Below are 26,674 nucleotides of genomic sequence, written 5' to 3'. Positions count from 1 at the left end.
TTGGACAACTCTAAGATTCCAGATTTTCAAATGTGTCTCGGCCAACTATTGTTCTATCCTAACAAACCAATGGAAAACTTATTTATTTAACTTTTAGATGATTTAGTTATAAAAATGTACCCTTATGACTGGTTTTGTGGTCCAGGGTCACATATATACAAATCCTGATATGGTTACATAATATCTCAATTTAGCATGTAAGTGAAACTGTGATGTCTTTTCTCTCCTATTTGACTTGCAGTATATCAGAATGAAATAGCTTATTGAATAAGAAAAAACGTGGGGCCACTATATGTGCATGCTTTTGTTAGTATATAAACATGCTGCTGCATCATAGACATGCATAATGTCATGAAACGGTGAAAAGGTTTTGTAGAGTATGACAATGTTACTTTACTTGGTAAAATGATTGAAATAGATACCTTTACAGTCTCTGAAGAAATGTTCTGGATTATCACCTTTTTCACTACTTTCTGACCTACAAGGATAAAACAATTGCAAGTGTACTGTAAAAAAAAAGCAGAAAGAGCAACAACAGTTGATAACGGCAGATAATCAAATGTGTATTACCTACTGCCACCTGATTAAAGTGGATGGTGTTGCGTCCATTGTCAGAGATGAGCAGTAAAGCTGGTCTGATGGCTGGACAGCATAACTCCAGATAGAGCGTCTCATGTGGGCTGCACAACACATTTGAGTTCAATGAGCTTTGGGCTGGGACACTGCTGCAACATTGCATTCTTTCTGTATTTTTGTTTCACAGGAATTGTCACTATTTAAAACTTAATTTCAATTATCTAAATTTGAAGGCTCACTTAGTAATTTTTCTTGTCCTTTAGAAAAAGTTTTATTCCTAAATAAATGAACAATATTTTTTGCGAAATCTATTTGTAATGATGATTACTCATGTCAGGTCAAGATTCACATGACCAGACATAAGATGCTCATGGCATCTCAGTAAGCCTCCACTTCACTTTGTGCTTAACAACACCCCTTAGCTGTTACAAATTTACTGCAAACCACAGCTATTTGGAGCTTTTTGCTTTAATCTAACACAGCACATGCACACAAGCGGCTTCCTGAAGACAACAAAGTTAATGTTGTGCAATGCAGGCGCCCTTTTATTATTTCTTAGTGCTTTCCATGTGATGTGACAGTGGCAATTATGTTAAATAACCTTCTTTAACTGATACATTATGAAAGGTCACTTTTAAGGATTCATAGGCTTTGGTTGAAAATCTAATGATATACTTTTTTATAGCACTACATCATAAAAATACTACTTTATAAACATTTGAAGAGGTTTTAATAAAAAAAATGCTTTGTTTTATGCATCAGTATATCTCTAAATCTTCTTCTTACATCACCTGTATCTAGGCTCCTCTGATGTGTCCAGCACTATGTCTGAGGAAGAGGTGAAGCAGGATATGACATAGCGAATGTGACGCTCAGTAAAAGAGCGCAAAAGTGAAGCCTTTACAGCCAAATATTCAAAAGAGCTGTGAAGAAACAATATAAAATAGAACCATATTTTCAACTGTCCCCTGAAAATTATTTCAATGACATAAAACACATACTGTTTGACCTTCATACCCTGCCTGAATATCTGCTGGACTTGGGGAGTGGATGGGGCTGCCATTTGCAGACATTACTTTGCTGCCATGATCTTTTACCAAAAGCAATGGGGTCCCCATTTTGCTCTGTAAATGAACAGAAATAGCAGGGCAGTTACAACACTTGTTAATGCTGTATGTTGTGTAAGAAGTGGCATGGTTGTACTGGACATTCTGATGCTCCTTACTTTGGTATCAGCTTCTGGGTATCGGTAGCTGCTAGTGTCAGTATGAAATTCCTCTCTCCAGCGAAGAGTTTCCGCACTGATGGCGTCATCAGACAGTGTTGGGCTGAATGTAACCTGGACCAGACACTTCTGTGAATGCACACAAATGGTTGCTGAAATAAACAGAGCTGAGTCTAAAGCCATACAAACCACACTGACACACTGTGTGTGTGTGTGTGTGTGTGTGTGTTTAACCCGTCAGGGCAATGAGACATTGTGTTATGATGCTGATGCTATATGGGAATGCTCCTGCGTGAGTCTGTATCTGAAGCACATGTGGAAAGTATGCGATTCTATTGGCCGACAGTAGGGTTAGGTGATGTAACATAACTGTGTCACCTAGACCATAAACAGATACCTGAAATGCACGTCACTAGATTCTGTTTGTCTGTAAAAGAATGTTTTCAGGCATTGTGTGAAGTATGGCCCAAGTGACGCAGAGTCTCGTTCCTTTAGTTACAGTGGCGTAAGTCTTAGAAAGTGGTGGGGACTGGACAGGAGAGGAAGGGGGTGGGGGGTTGAAGTTACATCTGCTTTAAATATGAATAATATTAATATTATCATCTACAAATGATTTCACTTGTTGGCTTTAAAATATTGCAAGATTTTAAAAATGTGTTCATGACTATGATGGCAAGTTACTGATTATCAAGAATACTGTTAAGATGTCCTTGAAGAGAAGTATCGACAGCTAGCTAACATTAGCCTAAACACCTTATGATACTGTTTAGCTGTCAGCATTTAAATGTACAACTATGCAGATACGGAGAGTACGGATTGCCAGGCTCCGCATTTAAATGATATGTTGTTAAATAATATGAAACTGAATGTCCATGCCGCTAACTGTAACGTGTGGGCCAGCAGAGGGAGCCCTTACTCACACTGACTGTTGCTGCTCCCTCTGCTGCCTCTATGGTTACTTCCTGTTTGGTGGCAATTTAAGCAGGGCCTAAACCAAACAGGCATTGCGAAGTATTGTTTTGCTGTGTGGACTCTACTAAGCGTTTCTCCTGTTTCATTGCTCTGTTTTTGTTTCTTGTCATAGTTTTGCCATTGTTTTGTTCTGTTTCATTGCCTTGTTTATTTGTTACTTTTCGGACTGCCCTCTCTGGTTTTTGGACTCTGCCTGTGTTTTTGTGGATTACGCTATTGTTTTTCCTACGTTACACTGTTTGCTTGGATATTGACCCTGCCTGTTTGACTATGATCTGTTTATTAAAGCTTGCGTTTGGAACTTAAATGCTTCCCTGAGTCCTGCATTACAGAAATACTTTGCCTACCAAAGATCCAGCGGCTTTTGGAACGCAGATCAAACCATGGACCCAGCATCACATCTCTTCTGTCTCCGCCAAGGTAATCGGCCTATTGAAGATTATGTTGTGGACTTTTGCGGACTGTGTGATTTGGTGGATTTTAATGACGTAGCTTTAAATGGAATTTTTCGTAATGGACTTGTGGACTGTTTAAATTTTCTCATGCCAAACAGCAATGGCTCTGCAACCCTTGAGCAATATATTGACTATGCACTCCAGCTGGCTGGTTCACCTTTTACTGTTGGGATTGCAGATGAGGAGCCCCACAATCCCACAGTACCCACACCACCAGAACATGTTCACATTCCCACTATCATGTCTGGTATTGTTCACGTCATGCCTGCCAAGCCAAAGTCTGCTCATGTCGTGTCTGCCAAGCCAAAGCCTGCTCAAATCACGCCAAAGTCTGCTCACATCATGTCTGCCAAGCCAAGGCCTGCTCATGTCCTGTCTGCTGCTTCAAAGCCTGCTCACATCACGTCGACCAAGCCACAGCCTGCTTACGTCACATCCACCAAACCACAACCTACTAACATCACGACTGTCGAGCCAGGGCCTGCTCACGCCATGCCTGCTCACGCCAAGCCTGCCGCTTCAGGGCCTGCTCACGTCATGCCTGCCGTCCCAAAGCCTGTTCACAAGATGGCCGCCATTCCAGAGTCTGTTCACAAGATGGCCGCCACGCCAGAGCCTGTCGCCAAGATAGCCGCCGTCCCAAAGCCTGTTCATCAGATGGCTGCCAAAATGGCAGCTACATCCACGCTTCATCGAGTCAACCCGGTTTCAAGATGGTTGGCCTCCAGCATAGAGGACCCACCACTGCTGTCGGCGCAAGCAAACTCACGTCAGCCAAGCCAGCACCTGCTTATGCCACTTCAGTCAAGCTACAGCCTGTTCACGTCATGTCTCCTGCTCCAGAGTCTGCATCTATCATGGCTGTCCTTCCAGATGAGGTTCCTGTCAAATCAAGTCACATTACAGCTGCTGTTCCTGCCAAGCTAAGTCAAGTTACAGCTGCTGTTCCTGCCAGGTCAAGTCACGTTACAGCTACTGTTCCTGCCAAGTCAAGTCACGTTACAGCAGCTGCTCCAGCAAAGTCAAGCCACGTCGCAGCTGTTCCAGCTAAGCCAAGTCAAGTCACAGCTGTTCCCCCAAAGCCAAGTCAAGTCACAGCTGTTCCCCTAAAGCCAAGTCAGGTCACAGCTGTTCCCTCTAAGGCCAATTCAAGCCACAGCTGCTCGTCCAACATTAAGTCAAGTCACAGCCATCCCTTCAAAGCCAAGTCAAGTCACAACCGTTCCTCCGACATCAAGTCAAGTGTTGCCTGATCCTCCGGTGTCAAGTCAAGTCAGGGCTACACTTTCTGTGCCAAGACAAGATACAACTGTTCTTCATGAATCAAGCCAAGATACAGCTGCTTTCTCCATGTGTCAAGCCAAGATACAGCTGTTATTCTCCATGAGTCAGGCCAAGATGCAGCTGTTGTTCTCCATGAGTCAAGCCAAGATACAGCTGTTCTCCATGAGTCAAGCCAAGATACAGCTGTTCTCCACGAGTCAAGCCAAGATACAGCTGTCCTCCTCGAGTCAAGCCAAGATACAGCTGTTATTCTCCATGAGTCAGGCCAAGATGCAGCTGTTGTTCTCCATGAGTCAAGCCAAGATACAGCTGTTCTCCATGAGTCAAGCCAAGATACAGCTGTTCTCCACGAGTCAAGCCAAGATACAGCTGTCCTCCACGAGTCAAGCCAAGTCACAGCTGTGCCCCACGAGTCAAGCCAAGTCACAGCTGATTTCCATGAGCCAACCCAAGTCACAGCTGTTGTTCCTGAATCAATTCAAGTTACAGCTGGGTTGTCTATGTTAAGCCAAACCACAGCTGATTTCCATGAGCCAAGCCAAGCCAAGTTACAGTAGATCTTCATGAGCCAAGTCAAGTTGCTGCTGTTGTCCCTGAGCCAAGCCAAGCCAAGCCAAGCCACAGTTGATCTTCATGAGCCAAGCCAAGTTACAGCAGATCTTCATGAGCCAAGCCAAGTTACTGCTGTTAGATCCAAGTCACGTCTTGCCCGAGCGTCCAGAGCCAAGTCACGTCTCGCCCGAGTGTCCAGAGCCACGCCATGTCTCGTCTGACCTGCAAGAGCCACACCATGCCTCGTCTTACCTGCCAGAGCCACGCCATGCCTCGTCTGACCTGTCAGAGCCATGCCATGTCTTATCTGACCTGCCAGAGCCATGCCATGTCTCGTCTGATATGCCAGAGCCACACCATGTCTTGATTGCCAGTGTGATGGACCCTCCTCTGATGTCAGTGCGGGCTGCAGGCATACCAATAGAGCCGACGCTCCCAAGCCAAGCAAGCCACGCAAAACTGACACTCCCAAGCCTCACACCTTCCACCACGGTGGGCATCCCATTAACTACTGCACTGCCTGTGATGGCCATCACCATTTTTAGTGTGTGGGCTGCACACTACATTCCAGAGGCCTCGTCTGCTCAGAGGCCTCGTCTGTCCATGAGTCTGTCAACGAGTCTGCTCCAGAGGCCTCGTCTGTCCATGAATCTGTCCATGAGTCTGCTCTGGAGGCCTCGTCTGTCCAAGTGTCCGCTGCGCCTATGCCTTTTATGGAGGCGGCATCCACGGCGGAACCCCCTGAGGCGGCAGCTCCCGCTGCAGATCCTCAAAAGGGGGTAGCACCCTGTTATGAACTCACTATCTGCTCAACCACTGTCAATACTCCTGCTCTGCCTGCAATTCCAAAGCTTCCTGCTCTGCCTGCACTGCCAAGGCTCCCTGCTCTGCCCTGCTCCGCCACGGTCTCCTGCTCTGCCTGCAACGCCAAGGCTTCCTGCTCTGCCTGCAACGCCAAAGCTTCCTGCTCTGTCTGCGCCGTCAAGGCTCCCTGCTCTGCCTGCAATGCCAAAGCTTCCTGCTCTGCCTGCAACGGCAAAGCTTCCTGCTCTGCCGGCCCCGCCATGGCTTCCACTACTCCACAGTCTGCCATTGCTTCACGGTCCAGGTCCACCTCTACTTCATGATCCAGGTCTGCTATTGCTCCATGTCCCAGGTCCTCCAGAGCTTCACTGTCTGCCATCACTCCATGGTCCAGGTTCTCCATTGTTCCACTGTCTGCCACTGCTTCACGGCCCAGGTCCTCCAAGTTTCCACTGTCTGCCACAGCTCCATGGTCCAGGTCCTCCAGTGCTTCACTGTCTGCCACTGTTCCACGGCCCAGGTCCTCCACTGCATCACTGTCTGCTATTGCTCCACGGCCCAGGAGCTCCATTGCTCCACTGTCTGCCTCTGCTCCAAGGTCCAGGCCCTGACTCTATACCTGTTCCCCCTCATGGACCTGGGCCACCGTCCCACCCCCTGCTCAACCACCCTCCTGGACTTATTCACTTTGTTTTGTTTGAGCGCCAGGAGTCGCTCCTAGAGGGGGGGGGGGGGGTCTGTAATGCCAGACCAGCAGAGGGAGCCCTTACTCTCATTGACTGTTGCTGCTCCCTCTGCTGCCTCTATGGTTACTTCCTGTTTGATGGCCATTTAAACAGGGCCTAAACCAAACAGGCTTTGCAAAGTATTGTTTTGCTGTGCGGACTCTACTAAGTGTTTCTCTTGTTTCATTGCTCTGTTTTGATATTTTTCCACGGTTTTGTTTCTTGTCATAGTTTTGCCATTGTTTTGTTCTGTTTCATTGCCATAGTTTTTGCCTTGTTTCATTGCCTTGATTATTTGTTACTTTTTGGACTGCCCTCTCTGGTTTTTGGACTCTGCCTGTGTTTTTGTGGATTACGCCATTGTTTTGCCTCCGTTACACTGTTTGCTTGGATATTGACCCTGCCTGTTTGACTACGATCTGTTTATCAAAGCTTGCGTTTGGATCTTACACACTTCCCTGAGTCCTGCGTTACACTAACATTGTTTATAATGTTGCAATTATAATTTTTCTCAGTGAGAGGAGTCTCAAGAGTGTCCACCTATATATAGCACATTTAAAATGAGCTTCAACGGAAGTTTATGAGCTGCTTATCATTATGCGGAAGTTCTATAGAACGCTCCGTGCATAAGGTCAATTCTGACTTTATTTCTCGCAATTGCAAGTTTATATCAACCAATTTGGAGAAAAAAGTCAGAATTTAGTTTGTATCACGCAATTCTGGGGGAAAAAGCCAGAAAATAAGTCAGAATTGCTAGATACAAACTTGCATTTGCGAGAAAAAGTCAGAATTATGAGTTTATAAACTTTGTGTTTGCTAACAAAAACTTTTGTGACGGAAATAAAAAGGTGAAAGATAGAAAACTATTTTTTTTAGGGAAAGGCAATATTTTTGTGAGCAAACTCTTACTCTAGATAGAACACAATACTTCTGTGATACAGTTTTTCAAAATTAAGAAAAAAAAATTCTCGCAGTTTACATCTCGCAATTCTGACTGAGATCCTGACTTCTGACTATTTTGTAGTAAGTAATGAATATGCTTCGTGGAAATGTATCGAAGTAAAAGTATACATTTTAATTAGGAAATTGATTGGAGTAAAAGTAAAAGTAGGCTGAAAAATAAAAACTCAAGTAAAGTACAGATGCTCCCAAAAAATACTTAAGTACATTACACCACAGCTGAAGGTGCAACTAGAAATATATATATGTACTGTATAAGTTAACTTGTACAGAACATCATCAGACTTATGTCAGTTCTCACTCATTTGAGTGCATTATACGAGACTGGATGCATAATACAGTCGTGGCCAAAAGTTTTGACAATGGCACAAATATTAGTTTTCACAAAGTTTGCTGCTTAACTGCTTTTAGATCTTTGTTTCAGTTGTTTCTGTGATGCACTGAAATATAATTACAAGCACTTCATACATTTCAAAGGCTTTTATCGACAATTACATGACATTTATGCAAAGAGTCAGTATTTGCAGTGTTGGCCCTTCTTTTTCAGGACCTCTGCAATTCGACTGGGCATGCTCTCAATCAACTTCTGGGCCAAATCCTGACTGATAGCTGTTGGAGGGTGTTTTGGTACCATTCTTTATTCACGGCTGTGTTTTTGGGCAAAATTGTGAGTGAGCCCACTCCCTTGGATGAGAAGCAACCCCACACATGAATGGTCTCAGGATGCTTTACTGTTGGCATGACACAGGACTGATGGTAGCGCTCACCTTTTCTTCTCCGAACAAGCCTTTTTCCAGATGCCCCAAACAATCGGAAAGAGGCTCCATCGGAGAATATGACTTTGTCCCAGTCCTCAGCAGTCCATCCACCATACTTTTTGCAGAAGATCAATCTGTCCCTGATGTTTTTTTTTGGAGAGAAGTGGCTTCTTTGCTGCCCTTCTTGACACCAGGCCATCTTCCAAAAGTCTTCGCCCGACTGTGCGTCCAGATGCGCTCACACCTGCCTGCTGCCATTCCTGAGCAAGCTCTGCACTGGTGGCACTCCGATACCGCAGCTGAATCCTCTTTAGTAGACGATCCTGGCGCTTGCTGGACTTTCTTGGACGCCCTGAAGCCTTCTTAACAAGAATTGAACCTCTTTCCTTGAAGTTCTTGATGATCCTATAAATAGTTGATTTAGGTGCAATCTTAGTAGCCACAATATCCTTGCCTGTGAAGCCATTTTTATGCAACGCAATGATGGCTGCACGCGTTTCTTTGCAGGTCACCATGGTTAACAATGGAAGAACAATGATTTCAAGCATCACCCTCCTTTTAACATGTCAAGTCTGCCATTCTAACCCAATCAGCCTGACATAATGATCTCCAGCCTTGTGCTCGTCAACATTCTCACCTGAGTTAACAAGACGATTACTGAAATGATCTCAGCAGGTCCTTTAATGACAGCAATGAAATGCAGTGGAAAGTTTTTTTTTCGGGTTCATTTTCATGGCAAAGAAGGACTATGCAATTCATCTGATCACTCTTCATAACATTCTGGAGTATATGCAAATTGCTCTTATAAAAACTTAAGCAGCAACTTTTCCAATTTCCAATATTTATGTAATTCTCAAAACTTTTGGCCACGACTGTACAGTACAGTAGCTGCACTACTGTATGTATACTGTATACGAAAATAGCCAGCAGTGTATCACAATGTGAATAAGAGATTAACTGCGTAGTGTGGAGATATTAATTGATTTTAACAAAACCTTGTAAGATCGCTAAATAAATGTTTAACTTTCTTACTTTGTGTTATGGTTTCCACAAAAAATATTAAACACATTTTAACATTGATGAACAATACTGCACATTTTCGAAGACTTTACTTTATTCTGATTACTGTGGACATGACCTTTATTCTCCTTTGGCTTAGAACAACTCTATCTATAAGATAAGATCATGTTTGCGACTGTCAAAGAGATCCTCAGAGGTTACTGCTTTATGGACTCAATGTACGTTTTATTAAATTAATTTGGTAACCTTATTTGTAACTGTATCCGTAACATAATTTAAGTATAGTATTTGCATTTATTAAAAGCTGGTGTGTGCATTTCCCCTTAAATATTTATAAATATTTAACTGTTTTATAAAAATGAGCATCTGTTGCATAAATCGTCTGGTGTCTTTAAGCATCGCATATAGTATATTTCTACGAATTGTTTGAATTTATTAAAAAAACCGGAAGCGTCTATGTGCATACTTGCTAGACCGCAGATGGCGGAGATATGCAACTTGTCCATACCTGTCCAGGTAGAACCCGTCCAGAAGTAGGTGTGATGTTGATGTCAGAGTTTTCTGGAACAGAGAAGGTGAAGAGCTGGGCTGCAGCCTCAGGCCCTGCACTGAAATGAGGTGGAGGTTGCGGCTGCTGGTTCTCCACATACAATACTGCAGTGGTTCGGTCCCCCACCGCTGTCCTTCCAAACTCAACCAAACAATCAGAGAGTTTCAGAGAAGGCTGGATGGCAGTCGCATGACAAGATAGCAGGAAGTCTCTGAGTCGAGAATAGAAAGCATTAATTAGAAGATTGAAAAATATTACCAAAAAATTCAAGCAAAATCAAGTAATCAGATATACAGGTGCATCTCAATAAAAAGTGGAAAAGTTCATTTCAGTAATTCAACTCAAATTGTGAAACTTCTGTATTAAATAAATTCAATGCACACAGACTGAAGTAGTTTAGTTTAGTTTTTTTTTTATTTGTGATGATTTGGCTCACATTTAACAAAAACCCACCAATTCACTACCTCAACAAGTTGAAATATGGTGACATGCCAATCAGCTAATCAACTCAAAACACTTGCAAACTTGTTTCCTGAGCCTTCAAAATGGTCTCTCAGTTTGGTTCACTAGGCTACACAATCATGGGGAAGACTGCTGATCTGACAGTTGTCCAGAAGACAATCAGGGTAAGAAGGGTAAGCCACAAACATTCATTGCCAAAGAAGTTAGCTGTTCAAAGTGCTGTATCCAAGCATGTTAACAGAAAGTTTAGTGGAAGGAAAAAGTATGGAAGAAAAAGATGCACAACCAACCAAAAGAACCGCAGCCTTAAGAGGCTTGTCAAGCAAAATCGATTCAAGAATTTGGGTGAACTTAACAAGGAATGGACTGGGGTCAAGGCATCAAGAATTGCCGAATTGAGGCAGTAATTAAAGCAAAAGGAGCCCCTACGAAGTATTGAATACATATAAAGTAAATGAACATACTTTCCAGAAGGCCAACAATTCACTAAAAATGGTTTTTTATTGGTCTTATGAAGTATTCTAATTTGTTGAGATAGTGAATTGGTGGGTTTTTGTTAAAGGGGTCATCCGATACCCATTTTCCACAAGTTAATATGATGCTTTAGGGTCCTAATGAAAAGTTTGTAATATACTTTGATTAAAAATTCTCTATGGTAGAGCTGAACGCGGTGTGTTTACTGTGGTACAGAGACGAACACGGTGTGTTTACTGTGTTTACTGTGGTACAGAGACGAACACGGTGTGTTTACTGTGGTAAAGAGACGAACGCGATGTGTTTACTGTGTTTACTGTGGTACAGAGCTGAACGCGGTGTGTTTACTGTGTTTACTGTGGTACAGAGCTGAACGCGGTGTGTTTACTGTGGTACAGAGACGAACACGGTGTGTTTACTGTGTTTACTGTGGTACAGAGCTGAACGTGGTGTGTTTACTGTGGTACAGAGACGAACACGATGTGTTTACTGTGTTTACTGTGGTACAGAGCTGAACGCGGTGTGTTTACTGTGGTACAGAGACGAACACGGTGTGTTTACTGTGTTTACTGTGGTACAGAGACGAACGCGATGTGTTTACTGTGGTACAGAGCTGAACGCGGTGTGTTTACTGTGGTACAGGGACGAACACGGTGTGTTTACTGTGGTACAGAGCTGAACGCGGTGTGTTTACTGTGGTACAGAGACAAACAAGGTGTGTTTACTGCGGTACAGAGCTGAACGCGGTGTGTTTACTGTGATAAAGAGAAGAACATGGTGTGTTTACTGTGTTTACTGTGGTAAAGAGACGAACACGATGTGTTTACTGTGGTAAAGAGACGAACGCGGTGTGTTTACTGTGTTTACTGTGGTAAAGAGACGAACACGATGTGTTTACTGTGGTACAGAGCTGAACGCGGTGTGTTTACTGTGGTACAGAGACAAACACGGTGTGTTTACTGTGGTACAGAGCTGAACGCGGTGTGTTTACTGTGTTTACTGTGGTACAGAGACGAACACGGTGTGTTTACTGTGTTTACTGTGGTACAGAGCTGAACGTGGTGTGTTTACTGTGGTACAGAGACGAACACGATGTGTTTACTGTGTTTACTGTGGTACAGAGCTGAACGCGGTGTGTTTACTGTGGTACAGAGACGAACACGGTGTGTTTACTGTGTTTACTGTGGTACAGAGACGAACGCGATGTGTTTACTGTGGTACAGAGCTGAACGCGGTGTGTTTACTGTGGTACAGAGACGAACACGGTGTGTTTACTGTGGTACAGAGCTGAACGCGGTGTGTTTACTGTGGTACAGAGACAAACAAGGTGTGTTTACTGCGGTACAGAGCTGAACGCGGTGTGTTTACTGTGGTAAAGAGACGAACACGGTGTGTTTACTGTGTTTACTGTGGTACAGAGATGAACGTGGTGTGTTTACTGTGATAAAGAGAAGAACATGGTGTGTTTACTGTGTTTACTGTGGTAAAGAGACGAACACGATGTGTTTACTGTGGTAAAGAGACGAACGCGGTGTGTTTACTGTGTTTACTGTGGTAAAGAGACGAACACGATGTGTTTACTGTGGTACAGAGCTGAACGCGGTGTGTTTACTGTGGTACAGAGACAAACACGGTGTGTTTACTGTGGTACAGAGCTGAACGCGGTGTGTTTACTGTGGTACAGAGCTGAACGCGGTGTGTTTACTGTGGTAAAGAGACGAACACGGTGTGTTTATTGTGTTTACTGTGGTACAGAGATGAACGTGGTGTGTTTACTGTGGTAAAGAGAAGAACATGGTGTGTTTACTGTGTTTACTGTGGTAAAGAGACGAACACGATGTGTTTACTGTGGTAAAGAGACGAACGCGGTGTGTTTACTGTGTTTACTGTGATAAAGAGAAGAACGCGGTGTGTTTACTGTGTTTACTGTGGTAAAGAGACGAACACGATGTGTTTACTGTGGTACAGAGCTGAACGCGGTGTGTTTACTGTGGTACAGAGACAAACACGGTGTGTTTACTGTGGTACAGAGCTGAACGCGGTGTGTTTACTGTGGTACAGAGCTGAACGCGGTGTGTTTACTGTGGTAAAGAGACGAACACGGTGTGTTTACTGTGTTTACTGTGGTACAGAGATGAACGTGGTGTGTTTACTGTGGTAAAGAGAAGAACATGGTGTGTTTACTGTGTTTACTGTGGTAAAGAGACGAACACGATGTGTTTACTGTGGTAAAGAGACGAACGCGGTGTGTTTACTGTGTTTACTGTGATAAAGAGAAGAACGCGGTGTGTTTACTGTGTTTACTGTGGTAAAGAGACGAACACGATGTGTTTACTGTGGTAAAGAGACGAACGCGGTGTGTTTACTGTGTTTACTGTGATAAAGAGAAGAACGCGGTGTGTTTACTGTGGTAAAGAGACGAACACGATGTGTTTACTGTGATAAAGAGAAGAATGCGGTGTGTTTACTGTGGTACAGAGATGAACGTGGTGTGTTTACTGTGATAAAGAGAAGAACGCGGTGTGTTTACTGTGTTTACTGTGGTACAGAGCTGAACGCGGTGTGTTTACTGTGGTAAAGAGACGAACACGGTGTGTTTACTGTGTTTACTGTGGTACAGAGACGAACGTGGTGTGTTTACTGTGATAAAGAGAAGAACGCGGTGTGTTTACTGTGTTTACTGTGGTAAAGAGACGAACAAGGTGTGTTTACTGTGGTAAAGAGACGAACACGATGTGTTTACTGTGGTAAAGAGACGAACGCGGTGTGTTTACTGTGGTAAAGAGCTGAACGCGGTGTATTTACTGTGGTAAAGAGACGAACGCGGTGTGTTTACTGTGGTAAAGAGACGAACGCGGTGTGTTTACTGTGGTAAAGAGACGAACGCGGTGTGTTTACTGTGTTTACTGTGGTAAAGAGACGAACGCGATGTGTTTACTGTGGTAAAGAGACGAACACAATGTGTTTACTGTTGTACAGAGCTGAACGCGGTGTATTTACTGTGGTAAAGAGACGATCGCGGTGTGTTTACTGTGGTACAGAGCTGAACGCGGTGTGTTTACTGTGGTAAAGAGACGAACACGGTGTGTTTACTGTGTTTACTGTGGTACAGAGACGAACGTGGTGTGTTTACTGTGATAAAGAGAAGAACGCGGTGTGTTTACTGTGTTTACTGTGGTAAAGAGACGAACAAGGTGTGTTTACTGTGGTAAAGAGACGAACACGATGTGTTTACTGTGGTAAAGAGACGAACGCGGTGTGTTTACTGTGGTAAAGAGCTGAACGCGGTGTATTTACTGTGGTAAAGAGACGAACGCGGTGTGTTTACTGTGGTAAAGAGACGAACGCGGTGTGTTTACTGTGGTAAAGAGACGAACGCGGTGTGTTTACTGTGTTTACTGTGGTAAAGAGACGAACGCGATGTGTTTACTGTGGTAAAGAGACGAACACAATGTGTTTACTGTTGTACAGAGCTGAACGCGGTGTATTTACTGTGGTAAAGAGACGATCGCGGTGTGTTTACTGTGGTACAGAGCTGAACGCGGTGTGTTTACTGTGGTAAAGAGACGAACAACACTTTGTCATTCTAGGGTGGTTGTGTACACACACTCCTAACACACATTTCAGTTCAAACAGCTTGTAAAAGTGCATGTGGCACCGGATGACCCCTTTAAATGTGAGCCAATCATCACAATTAAAAGAACCAAAGACTTAAACTACTTCAGTCTGTGTGCATTAAATTTATTTAATACACAAATTTCACAATTTGAGTTGAATAAATGAACTTTTCCACGACATTCTAATTTACTGAGATACACCTGTAATCATGCAGCACATGGTCATAAACATAATCACTAAGAATCTATTACATGTTCATTATTACAAGAGACAGTTTGCTGAATAGTATAACCAAACTCGACAGGACCAGGCCTAGTAACAGCTGATAATGCCAGGAAAGACAGATGTGACCCGGCAGATCAAACCCCTCCAGGCGACATTAATATATAACAAAACATCTTAGGGCTATATAACCCGGTTCCTTGAGAAGAGAACAAGACACTGCTTCATGCTATTGACACTATGGGCACACATGCAGGTGTGACCGGCATCCGAAGCACGTGTAGAAACATGACAATGATCATCAACAGATGGAAGTCCTATGACCTCACAAGTAGTGCCTGTGCATAGAAAGGGGGGTCTATGTCACGCATAATAAACTTTATTGTCTGAAGGAGATGTGCCTAAAGGTGGTTGCACACAGGGTGAGAAGTGCATCGCTGTGTATTACACACCAGATGTGTCATGTTCAGTTCAAGACAGCAGTCCAAAACAGTTAATGTAATCACCAAACATGCAAAAGTTCACTTCAAGCATAAACAAAGTGGTGTTTAAAAACAAAAACAAAAAAACAACACAAATAAACAGAAAAAAAGAAAATTGGGAAACTATGTGAGTGGTGGCCTCTTTTGAAGAAAACAGCATTTAACCTTACTTTAAAGGGTAAAAAAGACAGAATGGGACATCCTTGTTATAATTTTAATAGTAGGTTTATTTTAACAGTGAGAGACAGGAAAATGCATTTCAAAAAAGTTACAAATTGATTTGCATTTTAATGAGTGAAATAAGTTTTTGACCCCTTCGCAAAACATGAATTAGTACTTGGTGGCAAAACCCTTGTTGGCAATCACAGAGGTCAGACGTTTCTTGTAGTTGGCCACCAGGTTTGCACACACGCTGCAGGATTTCAGTCATCTTTGCGTAGTGTGTTACCAATTGTTTTCTTGGTGACTATGGTCCCAGCTGCCTTGAGATCATTGACAAGATCCTCTTGTGTAGGTCTGGTCTGATTCCTCACTGTTCTCATGATCATTGAAACTCCACGAGGTGAAATGTTGGAGCCCCAGACTGAGGGAGATTGACAGTTATTTAGTGTTTCTTCCATTTGCGAATAATCGCAACAACTGTTGTCAGCTTCTCACCAAGCTGCTTGGCGATGGTCTTGTAACCCATTCCAGCCTTGTGTAGGTCTACTATCTTGTCCATGGCATCCTTGGACAGCTCTTTGGTCTTGGCCATGGTGGAGAGTTTGGAATCTGATTCATTGATTGCTTCTGTGGACAGGTGTCTTTTATACAGGTAACAAGCTGAGATTAGGAGCATTCCCTTTTAGAGAGTGCTCCTAATCTCAGTTTGTGACCTGTATAAAAGACACATGGGAGCCGAAATCTTACTGATTGATAGGGGATCAAATACTTATTTAGTTTATAGCTTTTTTGTTATTCTCTCATTGTTAAAATAAACCTACCATTAAAATTACTGATAATTTCTTTGTCAGTGGGCAAACGTACAAATTCAGCAGGGGATCAAATATTTTGTCCCCTCACTGTACCGCTGCCCTGTCAGCCATCCTACTCCACAGACCAATAGGTAAAAAGGCTGACTACAGGCAGGTGAAGGGAGAAAACTGAAAGCATTTTACCACTGAGTATTGAAATGTGCCAGCGTGCATCATACTCCAGTTTACAATGGAGGGGCGCTAAGCTTTCAGCATCACCTACCACCCCTAAGGGGAGAATACCTACACAGATTCTAATTCTCAACATGTTGAAGCACTGCTCTCAGTGGACAACAAAGGAACAGGCAAAAGAGAAAGCCGTCTCCTGATGTGATAAGCCTGCTCTATCTCCATACATAGACATCTCAGCAATGGTTGCTATGGTTACAGTGAGCTCGCCAAGGAAGTGTGCCTAACTGCACAATCACCTACTAACAGGAGGGAACCACGGATGATGATGTGGGATGCATATCGTGAAGTCAACCCACTCATTCCCCACAAATCTTCAAGAAATGTGCAAACAAAATAACCATGTTTACACCTCTTTGCTGATATGTTGGAGAGGGACTGATGAGAAATACTATATAATAATACTTATTTATAGTGATACAAGCACCACATTGTCTCATCAGTGCCTACTGCTCATGACTAACTGCTTAACACCTCCAGCAGCACTGGAGGGTGGGTCTCCAACAAGAACAATGGGGCTGCACCACAACCACCCCTCAATAGTTTTCTCTCAGCAGTCCTTACTGCATGAATCCTCCAGGTGTGATGGAGTAAGGACAACCAACAACACAAAAGGGGTTGCATTATCTCACCACAACCACTCCTTCTGTAAATGGGTTATGTTAGACATCTCCAGCTATACTGGGGGGAGGGTAAATGAAAAAGCAAAGGAGGACATATAATCTCACCACGTCCACTCATTGCAATAGTTGTACTGTTTAATTCCTCCAACTGATCAGCTTTATGAATAGATATACCATAGAATGTGTACTGCTGTTTAGGTGAACTCTTAGTGGTAAGATAAATGTTTGTGAACACAGCCCCAGAACTCTAGTTTAGTTTGGACTGTTGGCCACTAGATGGGGCCATTTAAGTTAAAGCTTTGTGTTCTTCAATGCACCATTATGTTTAAATCTAGCTCTAGTGACCAGGGTAGATCAACTTGCCATGTGGCTTTTTTCAAACATTAAGCTGTTAAAATGTAGGAAACCATGAGAAAATACTTCTGACTTCTGCAAATTAAATGCATGAATATATATTTTTTTAGACTTGCCCAGTCAAATAAATCTGTATATTGCATTTTTATAACATGTATTGTTTTAAAGCAGCTTTACTGAAAATCATCATGTTAATGTATATTTCTTGGAATCTTATCCAAATCTTATCCAAATAGTTATGGACAATATAGTTAGCTACATTTTGCAGTTGAGAGGCAGTTGACTTGCTCACAGAGAGTTAAGAAGACCAGATTTCTAAAATGAAGACAATTCTTGTTTCGTGTGTGAACTACAGTTTATAATACTTAATCACAACCCTTTACTACTCTAAATTACATTTGCAGCTTTAATGTCACAATCAGTGTTGGGGGTAATGCATTACAAGTAATGCAAGTTATGTCATAATATAACTTTTCCAAGTAACTAGTAAAGTAACGCATTCATTTTTAATTGACAAGAAAATATCTGAGTTACTTTTTCAAATAAGTAATGCCAGTTACTTTTTCTCTCATTTATTGATCAAAAGCTCTCCTGTCCCCATGTTGAGAGAAATTGTGAGTAAGATGTTACTTTAGTTCTAGAATAAATGTCAACATGCATTAATTCATCACACTCACTAAAAGTATTTCTCAAAATGAGTAAGAACAGTGAAATCCAATGCAACGATGCAATAATTAAATATGTTAAATAATACAAATATCCTTTATGTATTTAATCCCATTTTATTAATCAATGTCTTTGCTGCCTACCTTCGCTTTTGTTAAAACATTTGTTTTCCTTTTTTTATTGCGTGAATTTACTTTTCTTTAAGCCTGAGGCTTTAGGTGTAAAAAGGCTTTTACATTTGCCAAAAATAGAACTTTTTATATTAAAAACAAACAAGCAAGCCCTGCCCAGATTTAAGAAGTAATGCAAAAGTAACGCAACACATTACTTTCCATAAAAAGTAACTAAGTAACGTAATTAGTTATTTTTTTAGGGAGTAACTCAATATTGTAATGCATTACTTTTAAAAGTAACTTTGCCCAACATTGGTCACAGTAATCCAATATCACATTCGAAATTCATTTAACACACAGTCATGCACAGCAGATCAACAGTAAAGGTCACCAAACCCTATCGTATGCCCTTAGAACACTTTGAATATTCTGTGATAGTTTTGCAACTTTTTTTTAAGGTTCCAAGCTGATTCACTGTTTAAAAAAATGAGCAGATATTTTTTTTATTTTTTATATTTTTTTTGTTGTCCAAAAAGGTCATATAACCTTATAAGTCATAGAACAAAATTGTGAATAATTAAAATTTTCAGTAAATATATATAATTGAGCAAAGATGATTGATAATATAATGCTGAAACACATTAGGGAAAATGATTCTCAGGTCGATATGTGGTAATCTTCATTGTCAGACAATATTTTACAGGGGCACAGCCAGGGGCGGACTGGGACAAAATTTCAGGCCGGGAAATCACACACTCATCCAGGCCATCCCAAAAACCCACAACAAATTCTGAAACCATGGACAATAAAAAAGTATAATCCACTGACTGGTGCCACGCAAAATAATTAAAGATTATCTCTTGAACTTCCATTTACCTTTTTATAAAAATGTAAGTATTACATTAGGACCATGTGCTGTTGTTCAAATGTCAAAACTGTTGGCCTACAATAATAGCTACATCTTGAATATATCTTTAGTAAAATCCTAATACTGAATTTTTTGCATTATTATGGGTCATGTTTTGTCCTTAGGAAAATTAACCATGGTTTAATTAGGCCTATGGTAAAAGTATAGTAGTAACCGTGTTTTTTTGTTTTGTTTTTTTTGGCATTTTGATTACAATTTGTATAACCAGAGTTTTACTACAAATACCATTTACTACAAATACCAAGTGTAGCAAAACCTTTGTTAATTTGTGGTTACCATAGTTTAACTATGGTAACAATGTTTTTTGGTATTTAGTGAAAACTTGGTTAATTTTTGTAAGGGTTGTATTGTTGTTAGCCTTAGCTCCCTCTAAACGTGTTATAAAACAATGTGAATATTTGTCTGCTAAGTTCCTACTCTTTACAAGTTATGCCATTTTGTTAATTTTTCAGCGAACGGACTGCTATTGATAATATTTGCAAGCAGTTTAACTAAGTAAACAAAACTACAATAGTCCATTTACAGATGTATCTGACCTGTAAATTAAGTACTGAACGGGACAGTTTCGACTCTCTGCTCCACCTGGGCTCTCCATTCTCGAGTCTTGCATTCTTTTGGCGGAGCGTGCGCATGGCGAATTGCGTTGTCAGTCAAGACGAACCGGATTCCGATTTATTAGAGTATTATTATTGAATGGCGAATTTGGAAATAATCACTTTAGTACATTCGGCAGCCAACAGAAACAACAACAACAATATATATGAAAATAAAATATAAATTAAAAAAAAAATGGCAGAGGGCCAAATTGGCTGCCAGGCCACCGGGAATTGTCCCGGTTCTCCCGATGGCCAGTCCGCCCCTGGGCACAGCGGTTTTTCAAAGTGTCTAGAGATCCTCTTATTTGCCATATACATGTATTATTTGCGGGACTGTTACATTAAAAACAGATACAGTTTTGGGAACAGCCAGAGACAAGTCACCAAAAACCAAAAATCTGTTTAACCTATGCAGAGCTTGTGATCACTGTATGACATATATACATGACAACATATTACACCTCAAATAAGTCTCTAATAGTTACTTATGTAAAAATATTATGAATTTATAGTAAACTGCACTGCATTATTTTGTGCATTTTTGGAGATATCTTTGAATAAATTTTGCATTGTTTGATTTCTGAACATTTTTAATGCAAAATAATAATGCAACAGAATGCTGTCTTTAAGTATGCAGTCGCTACGTGGAAGTTGTTTCTCTTTTTCTTACCTGTTAATGCTCGTTTTGCATGTGAGTGTGAAGTTGTATTCCCCTGCCTTTGATGGACTGAAGATCAAGTAAATGTCCATGCATTGTAAAGGCAGCAAAGTGCCAAAACCATCATTAGGCTGGATGTCAATAAACTGAAGAGAGAGAGAGAGAGAGAGAGAGAGAGAAACATATTTGTACATGTATTTTTATATCTTCAAGGCCTCTGAATCTCATAATCAGAATTGAATTTTTTAGTTTTTGAAGTTTTTTTTTTATTGAATTTGATCGTATATATTCTTATATATTATAAATTTTCTCTAAATCTGAGCGCAGTTGAGGCAAACCCTGCTGTAACAGGACAGGTTCTGATGTGTACTGTATTTATTGTTTTTCCTCATTTTGATTAATTTGGGAAAAATGCTTACATTCTCAGATGTTTTTGCATGTTTGCATATGTTGAGCTCAAAAAAATTGTGTTGTTCAAAAAAAGATCATATGTGACCGTGGACCACAATTTTTTTTAAATTGAGATTTATACATCATCTGAAAAATAAATATGTTTTATGTTGATGTATGCTTTGTTAGGATAGGACAATATTTGAATACTATAGGACAGGATACAACTATTTGAAAATCTGTAATCTGAGGGTGCAAAAAAATCTAAATGGTGAGAAAATCGCCTTTAAAGTTGTTCAAATTAAGTTCTTAGCAATGCATATTACTAATCAAGAATTAAGTTCTGATATATTTACGGTAGGAAATTTACAAAATATCTTCATGGAACATGAAGTTTACTTGGCATAAAATCGATCATTTTGACCCATACAATGTATTTTTGGCTATTGCTACAAATATACCTGTGCCACTTGATACTTGAGGTTTTGTGCCCCAGGGTCACATATGGCATTAGTTCCCCTTCGGGAACGTCGAGTTGCGTCAATACGCTTTGGAAACGCCTCCAGCGTGACCACGCTCTGAATCACGTGTGTAATCAGTCCAATAGAGAAGCGTGTGTGACGTCATGGACGGGGTGACGTCAGGAACCAGGAAGCTATAAAGCACATGCGGTGAATGCAGCCGGCAGCTTCTGTCTTTCAGTCGTGCTCTGTGTGTGTGTTTGTCCATCAACACTGTTTTTCGAGGCCAGTTTGCTTCACTTTTATTTGAGTGTTGACTTAGATAGAAAATGGGCGATAGCAAGCGTTTCAAACGTTGTGTTCCTCCGTGCCAACGCTATATCACGGCCGAGGGCACACACACTTTGTGTGTGGCTTGCTTGGGGGCGAGGCATGCCCAGTCAGCCTTCGAGGAGTCTTACTTTGTGCATTACTTGCGGCTTCCTCTCCGCACGCTTCGCTCCCGGAGGGCTCTTTTTGAGGAAGGAGCCCTCACCAGCGTTCCCCGCGGATCGGGTCCCGCTTCTGCTGAGGCAGAGCGGCGCCTGCATTCGTGGGGCTCGCAGTTGGATGTGGTATCGAGTTTGGAGACGAGTGAGCCCCTTTCTCCATCCTCCTCTGCCAGATCCATGCGCCTCTCTGGTGTGGAAGCCCGCACCGCGGCTTCTTCCCATCAGGAGGAGCACTCGCCCCTCCGTTTATCTTCCTCCTCCGAGGAGGATACGGAGATGGGCGAGCAGGCTGGTCCCACGCCCTCCCAGCCAGTCGAGTATGAGGAGTTAGTGGAGGCGGTCACCCGTGCCGTTGCCAAGCTCAATATCAGTTGGCCGGACGTGGTGACCGGGGAGCAGAAACAAAAGACAAAACTAGATGAAAGGTTTCTGCGCCCCAAAGCCCAACCTCCACGCCGAGGTCTGCCATTTTTCCCCGATCTCCACACCGAGGTTGTCGAAATCGTTGGGAAAGCCATTCTCGGCACATGTTCACTCCCCTTCCGCCTACACCTATTGCAAAGTGGTCGGGGCTCGTGAACACGGTTACGGGGCGATGCCGCAGGTAGAACAGACACTTTCGAGCTATCTGTCCCCTAGTTCGGCTTCGTCCCTAAAGGCCTCGGCACTCCCTAGCAAACCGCTCAGAACTACATCTTCTTTGCTGGGGAAAGGGTACTCGGCAGCGGGTCAGGCCGCAGCCTGCCTTCATACCATGGCAGTGCTGCAAGCATATCAGGCCGACCTGCTGAAGGAGCTTGATGAGGGCGAGGACGGGGCGGCAGTTGACGTCAGCGAGCTGCGTCGTACTGCCGACCTCATTCTGCGTGCCACCAAGGAGACCGCCCGTGCCATTAGGCGGTCTAAGTCAGCCATGGTGGTCTCAGAGAGACACCTCTGGTTAACCCTGTCAGAAATGAAAGACCGCGACAGGGTTTTCCTGTTAGATGCCCCGCTTGTGCCGACTAGCCTGTTCGGCTACACGGTTCCTTCCGTCGTCGACAGGTTTCAGCAAGCACAGCAGCAGGCGGCGGCATTCCAGAGGTTTCTTCCTCGCCGCTCTAGCTCTGGGGCTGCTGGACGGGAGCAGCTTACTGTAAAGCAGGTCGTGTCTCAAATCAGGTCCAGGACTGGTTTGTCACGATAGATCTTAAGGACGCCTACTTCCATGTCTCCATCCTTCCACAACACAGGAAGTTCCTCAGGTTCGCTTTTGGGGGCAAAGCTTACCAGTACAAAGTTCTTCCTTTCGGTCTAGCACTCTCACCTCGAACTTTCACCAAATGTGTGGATGCTGCGCTGGCTCCTCTGCGACTCCAGGGCATCCACATACTAAACTACATAGATGACTGGCTTATACTAGCGCAGTCAAGGGAAATGGCGATTCGACATCGAGATGTCGTTCTCATCCATATGAAAGCTCTGGGGTTAAGACTGAACTCCAAGAAAAGTGTTCTTTCTCCAGCTCAGAGAACCACTTATCTGGGAGTAGTTTGGGACTCGACCACGATGCGGGCACAAATGTCTCCCGCTCGGAAAGAGTCGATCATTCACGCAGTCAAGAGAGTCAAAGAAGACCGTTCACTCACTGTAAAGCCGTTTCAAGTTCTGCTAGGTCTCATGGCAGCCGCGTCCAACGTGATTCCTTTTGGCCTGCTGCATATGAGTCCTTTACAGTGGTGGCTCAGAACCAAAGGGTTTTCCCCGAGGGGCAACCCATTCCGTTTGATCAGGGTCACGCGGTGCTGCCTCCGTGCCCTGGACGTATGGAAGAAACCTTGGTTCCTATCGCAAGGTCCGGTGCTGGGAGCCTCATGTCGTCGTGTGACACTAACGACAGACGCTTCCCTCAACGGATGGGGAGCGATCATGAGTGGCCGCTCAGCCCAGGGTCTGTGGAGTGGTCACCATCTCACAGGGCATATCAATTGCCTAGAAATGCGGGCTGTGTTTCTAGCCTTAAAACATTTTCTCCCAGACCTGAGAGATCACCATGTGTTGGTCCGAACCAACAACACATTAGTGGTCGCCTACATCAATCACCAAGGAGGTCTGCGGTCACGCCCCTTGAACAAGCTGGCACACCAGATCCTTGTGTGGTCCCAGGGAAAACTTCTCTCACTGAGGGCAGTTTATATCCCTGGACATCTCAATGTGGGAGCAGACGTCCTGTCGAGGCAGGGGCTGAGGTGCAGATGTGGCCGAGGCTTCGTCTGTACGCCTTTCCCCCGATCGCTCTGCTCCCAGGAGTTCTGGAAAGAGTGCGCCAGGACGGAATTCGCCTCCTGCTAGTGGCTCCGTTCTGGCCGGGTCGAGAATGGTTCTCAGACCTGTTTTCTCTTCTAGATGGCCCTCCATGGGAAATTCCCATCAGGAGAGATCTCCTCTCTCAGGCAGGGGGTGCGATCCTGCACCCTCACCCGGAGCTATGGAAGTTATGGGTGTGGCCCCTGAGGGGGCACAACTCCTAGCTTCCGGTCTCTCAACCGAGGTTGTTGAGACCATCCTCCAATCCAGAGCTCCCTCCACGAGGAAAATGTACACTGGGAAGTGGAATATGTTTGTCCTGTGGTGCAATCAGCACCAAATTGACCCAGTTCACTGCCCAATAGGTTCAGTGCTGGACTTCTTGCAGGCCCACCTTACGGCCGGTAATGCACATTCTACACTGAAGGGCTACGTGGTGGCCATAGATGCTTTCCATGCTCCCTTCGGTGCTACCTCCCTCGGGAGACTTCACTTGGAGTCGCGTTTTCTCCGTGGTGTGCTGAGGCTGAGGCTCCCGGTGCGCTCATGCGTCCTCACGTGGGACTTGGCCGTGGTGTTAGAGGCTCTATGTAATCCTCCTTTCGAGCCTATTGAAGAAATCTCGGACAGGCTTTTGTCCTTTAAGACTGCCTTTCTATTGGCTATTTCCTCTCTGAAGAGAGTTGGTGATTTACAGGCCCTTTCAGTGGCCCCTTCATATCTAGACTTTGCCCCCGGGATGGTCAAAGCGTTCTTGCACCCTAGACCGGGTTACGTACCCAAGGTGCCCTCAGTAGTACCACGGCCTGTAGTGCTCCAGGCCTTCTGTCCTCCTCCCTTTTCGGAACCAGAGCAACAGAAGCTTAACTGTATGTGTCCATTGCGAGCACTGGACACATACGTCCACAGAGCTGCCCTGTGGAGGAAGACGGACCAGTTATTTGTGTGTTTCGGTCCTCGTAATAAAGGTCTTCCAGCTTCTAAGCTAACTCTAAGTCGGTGGATTTCGGATGCCATTTCTATCTCCTATAAGTCCTCTGGTCTTCCCTCTCCTTTGGAAACCAAGGCACATTCGACCCGCAAAGTTGCAGCGTCCAAGGCTTTTATGGCAGGGGTTTCCCTGCAAGATATTTGTAACACTGCAGGATGGTCTACACCGCTTACATTTGTCAGATTTTATGAGTTACACCTCCCCTATACTCTGGGCTCCTATGCTCTCCTCTCGGATGCTCTTACCACTAGTAGGACTACCTAACCTTGGACTGTCGTCCTTTAAAGCGGTGAGGCCGCTCTCTTACCTAGGCTTCTATCGCCTTTTTCAAGTCAACTGAGGTTGCTCCTTCTGCTTTAGCAGTTATTACTCATACTACTATCGTCATCCTGATGACTGGGCCGAGGCCCCTTTATTGAGGCTACTTTCGCCTTTTCAATCGGCTGAGACCGTTCTGTCTGCATTACTAGCAGCAAGTATTCGGGGCTTCTTTCGCCCCTTTCCCGAGTAGGCTGAGGCCACTCGTTTTACTAGGGTTACTTTCGCCCTTTCTACAGGTCGGCTGGGGCCGCTCCTTTCCTGCTTCATTTTTAGCAATTATTCTGGGCTACTTTCGCCCCTCTTATGAGACGGCTGTGGCCGCACTTTCCTGCTTTAATAGCAGCAATCACTCTGGGCTACTTTCACCCTTCCACGAGTAGGCTGAGGCCACTCGTTTCACTCGGGCAACTTTCGCCCTTCGTATAAGACGGCTGAGGCCGCACTCTCCTGCTTAGTAGCATGTATCACCCTGGGCTACTTTCACCCTTCCACGAGTGGGCTGAGGCCGCTCGTTTCACTCGGGGCTACTTTGCCCTTCGTATAAGACGGCTGAGGCCACACTTTCCTGCTTAATAGCATCTATCACCCTGGGCTACTTTCGCCCTTCCACGAGTGGGCTGAGGCCGGTCGTTTCACTCGGGCTACTTTCGCCCTTTCTCTCCACCTGCTCCACACAGAGCAGGGCTTTGAAATTCTGGCGGCGTGGGCATTTCGTTCCCAAACCGTATTGACGCAGCTCGACGTTCCCGAAGGGGAACGCCTCGGGTTTCGTATGAAAACCTAGTTCCTCTAGGGAACGAGACGCTGCGTCGCCTACCACAATTCCGGCATCCCTGCAGCGCTCCTGGTGGCAGAAGCTGCCGGCTGCATTCACCGCATGTGCTTTATAGCTTCCTGGTTCCTGACGTCACCCTGTCCGTGACATCACACACGCTTCTCTATTGGACTGATTATACACGTGATTTCAGAGCGTGGTCACGCTGGAGGCGTTTCAAAAGCATATTGACGCAGCATCTCGTTCCCTGGAGGAACTAGGGTTTCATGCGAAACCCGAAGCGTTTTTTTTGGGGGGTAAACTGTTAATTTAAGGGAAGAAGATTGAGGTTATGTGGCATTTGTTTAGTGTTGGTTTTGTGAAGTGTGTGTCAAAAACCTAGTGTTCACTCAATATTGTGCTCACCTTAGGATTACCCACAAAGCCAAACTCCTGAGGTAACAAGGAAGAGTTAGTGAGACGCACAGTTATCTGAGCAGACTCATAAATGGAGCAGTGTCCAAAGTCCACCTCAGTGTGGTTAAACTGCAGGTCCGAGCTGGTGATGACCGCATGGACCATAAACGGACAGGCCTCACCTAGTCAAAGCACAATAAGTAATGTTATTCAATGGACTCCATTCTAAACAATCCTGTACAATTATGAAGTTTGCATTTTCATGTGACATGCATTCAAGGGTA

General features: G+C 43.8%; 1 protein-coding gene across 1 annotated transcript in view; it reads right to left on the bottom strand.

The window, feature by feature from the left end:
* cfap74 (cilia and flagella associated protein 74) overlaps positions 1-26,674 on the bottom strand; it is a 90,728-nt gene that overhangs the window by 17,772 nt on the left and 46,282 nt on the right. Inside the window, exons 21-28 of the mRNA XM_073819808.1 lie at positions 26,400-26,567; positions 20,292-20,425; positions 9,840-10,092; positions 1,802-1,930; positions 1,594-1,700; positions 1,368-1,499; positions 571-680; positions 423-478 (exon numbers count right to left, since the gene is read on the bottom strand). Of these exons, the coding sequence (XP_073675909.1) occupies positions 423-478; positions 571-680; positions 1,368-1,499; positions 1,594-1,700; positions 1,802-1,930; positions 9,840-10,092; positions 20,292-20,425; positions 26,400-26,567 (1,089 nt within the window). The remainder of the gene's footprint in view (positions 1-422; positions 479-570; positions 681-1,367; positions 1,500-1,593; positions 1,701-1,801; positions 1,931-9,839; positions 10,093-20,291; positions 20,426-26,399; positions 26,568-26,674) is intronic.

This window comes from Garra rufa, chromosome 15 (assembly GCF_049309525.1).
Source record: "Garra rufa chromosome 15, GarRuf1.0, whole genome shotgun sequence".
In the NCBI taxonomy this organism is placed as follows: Eukaryota; Metazoa; Chordata; class Actinopteri; order Cypriniformes; family Cyprinidae; genus Garra; species Garra rufa.
Note: the sequence above shows the minus strand (reverse complement) of the source record. Positions and strands in the feature narration are given on the sequence as shown.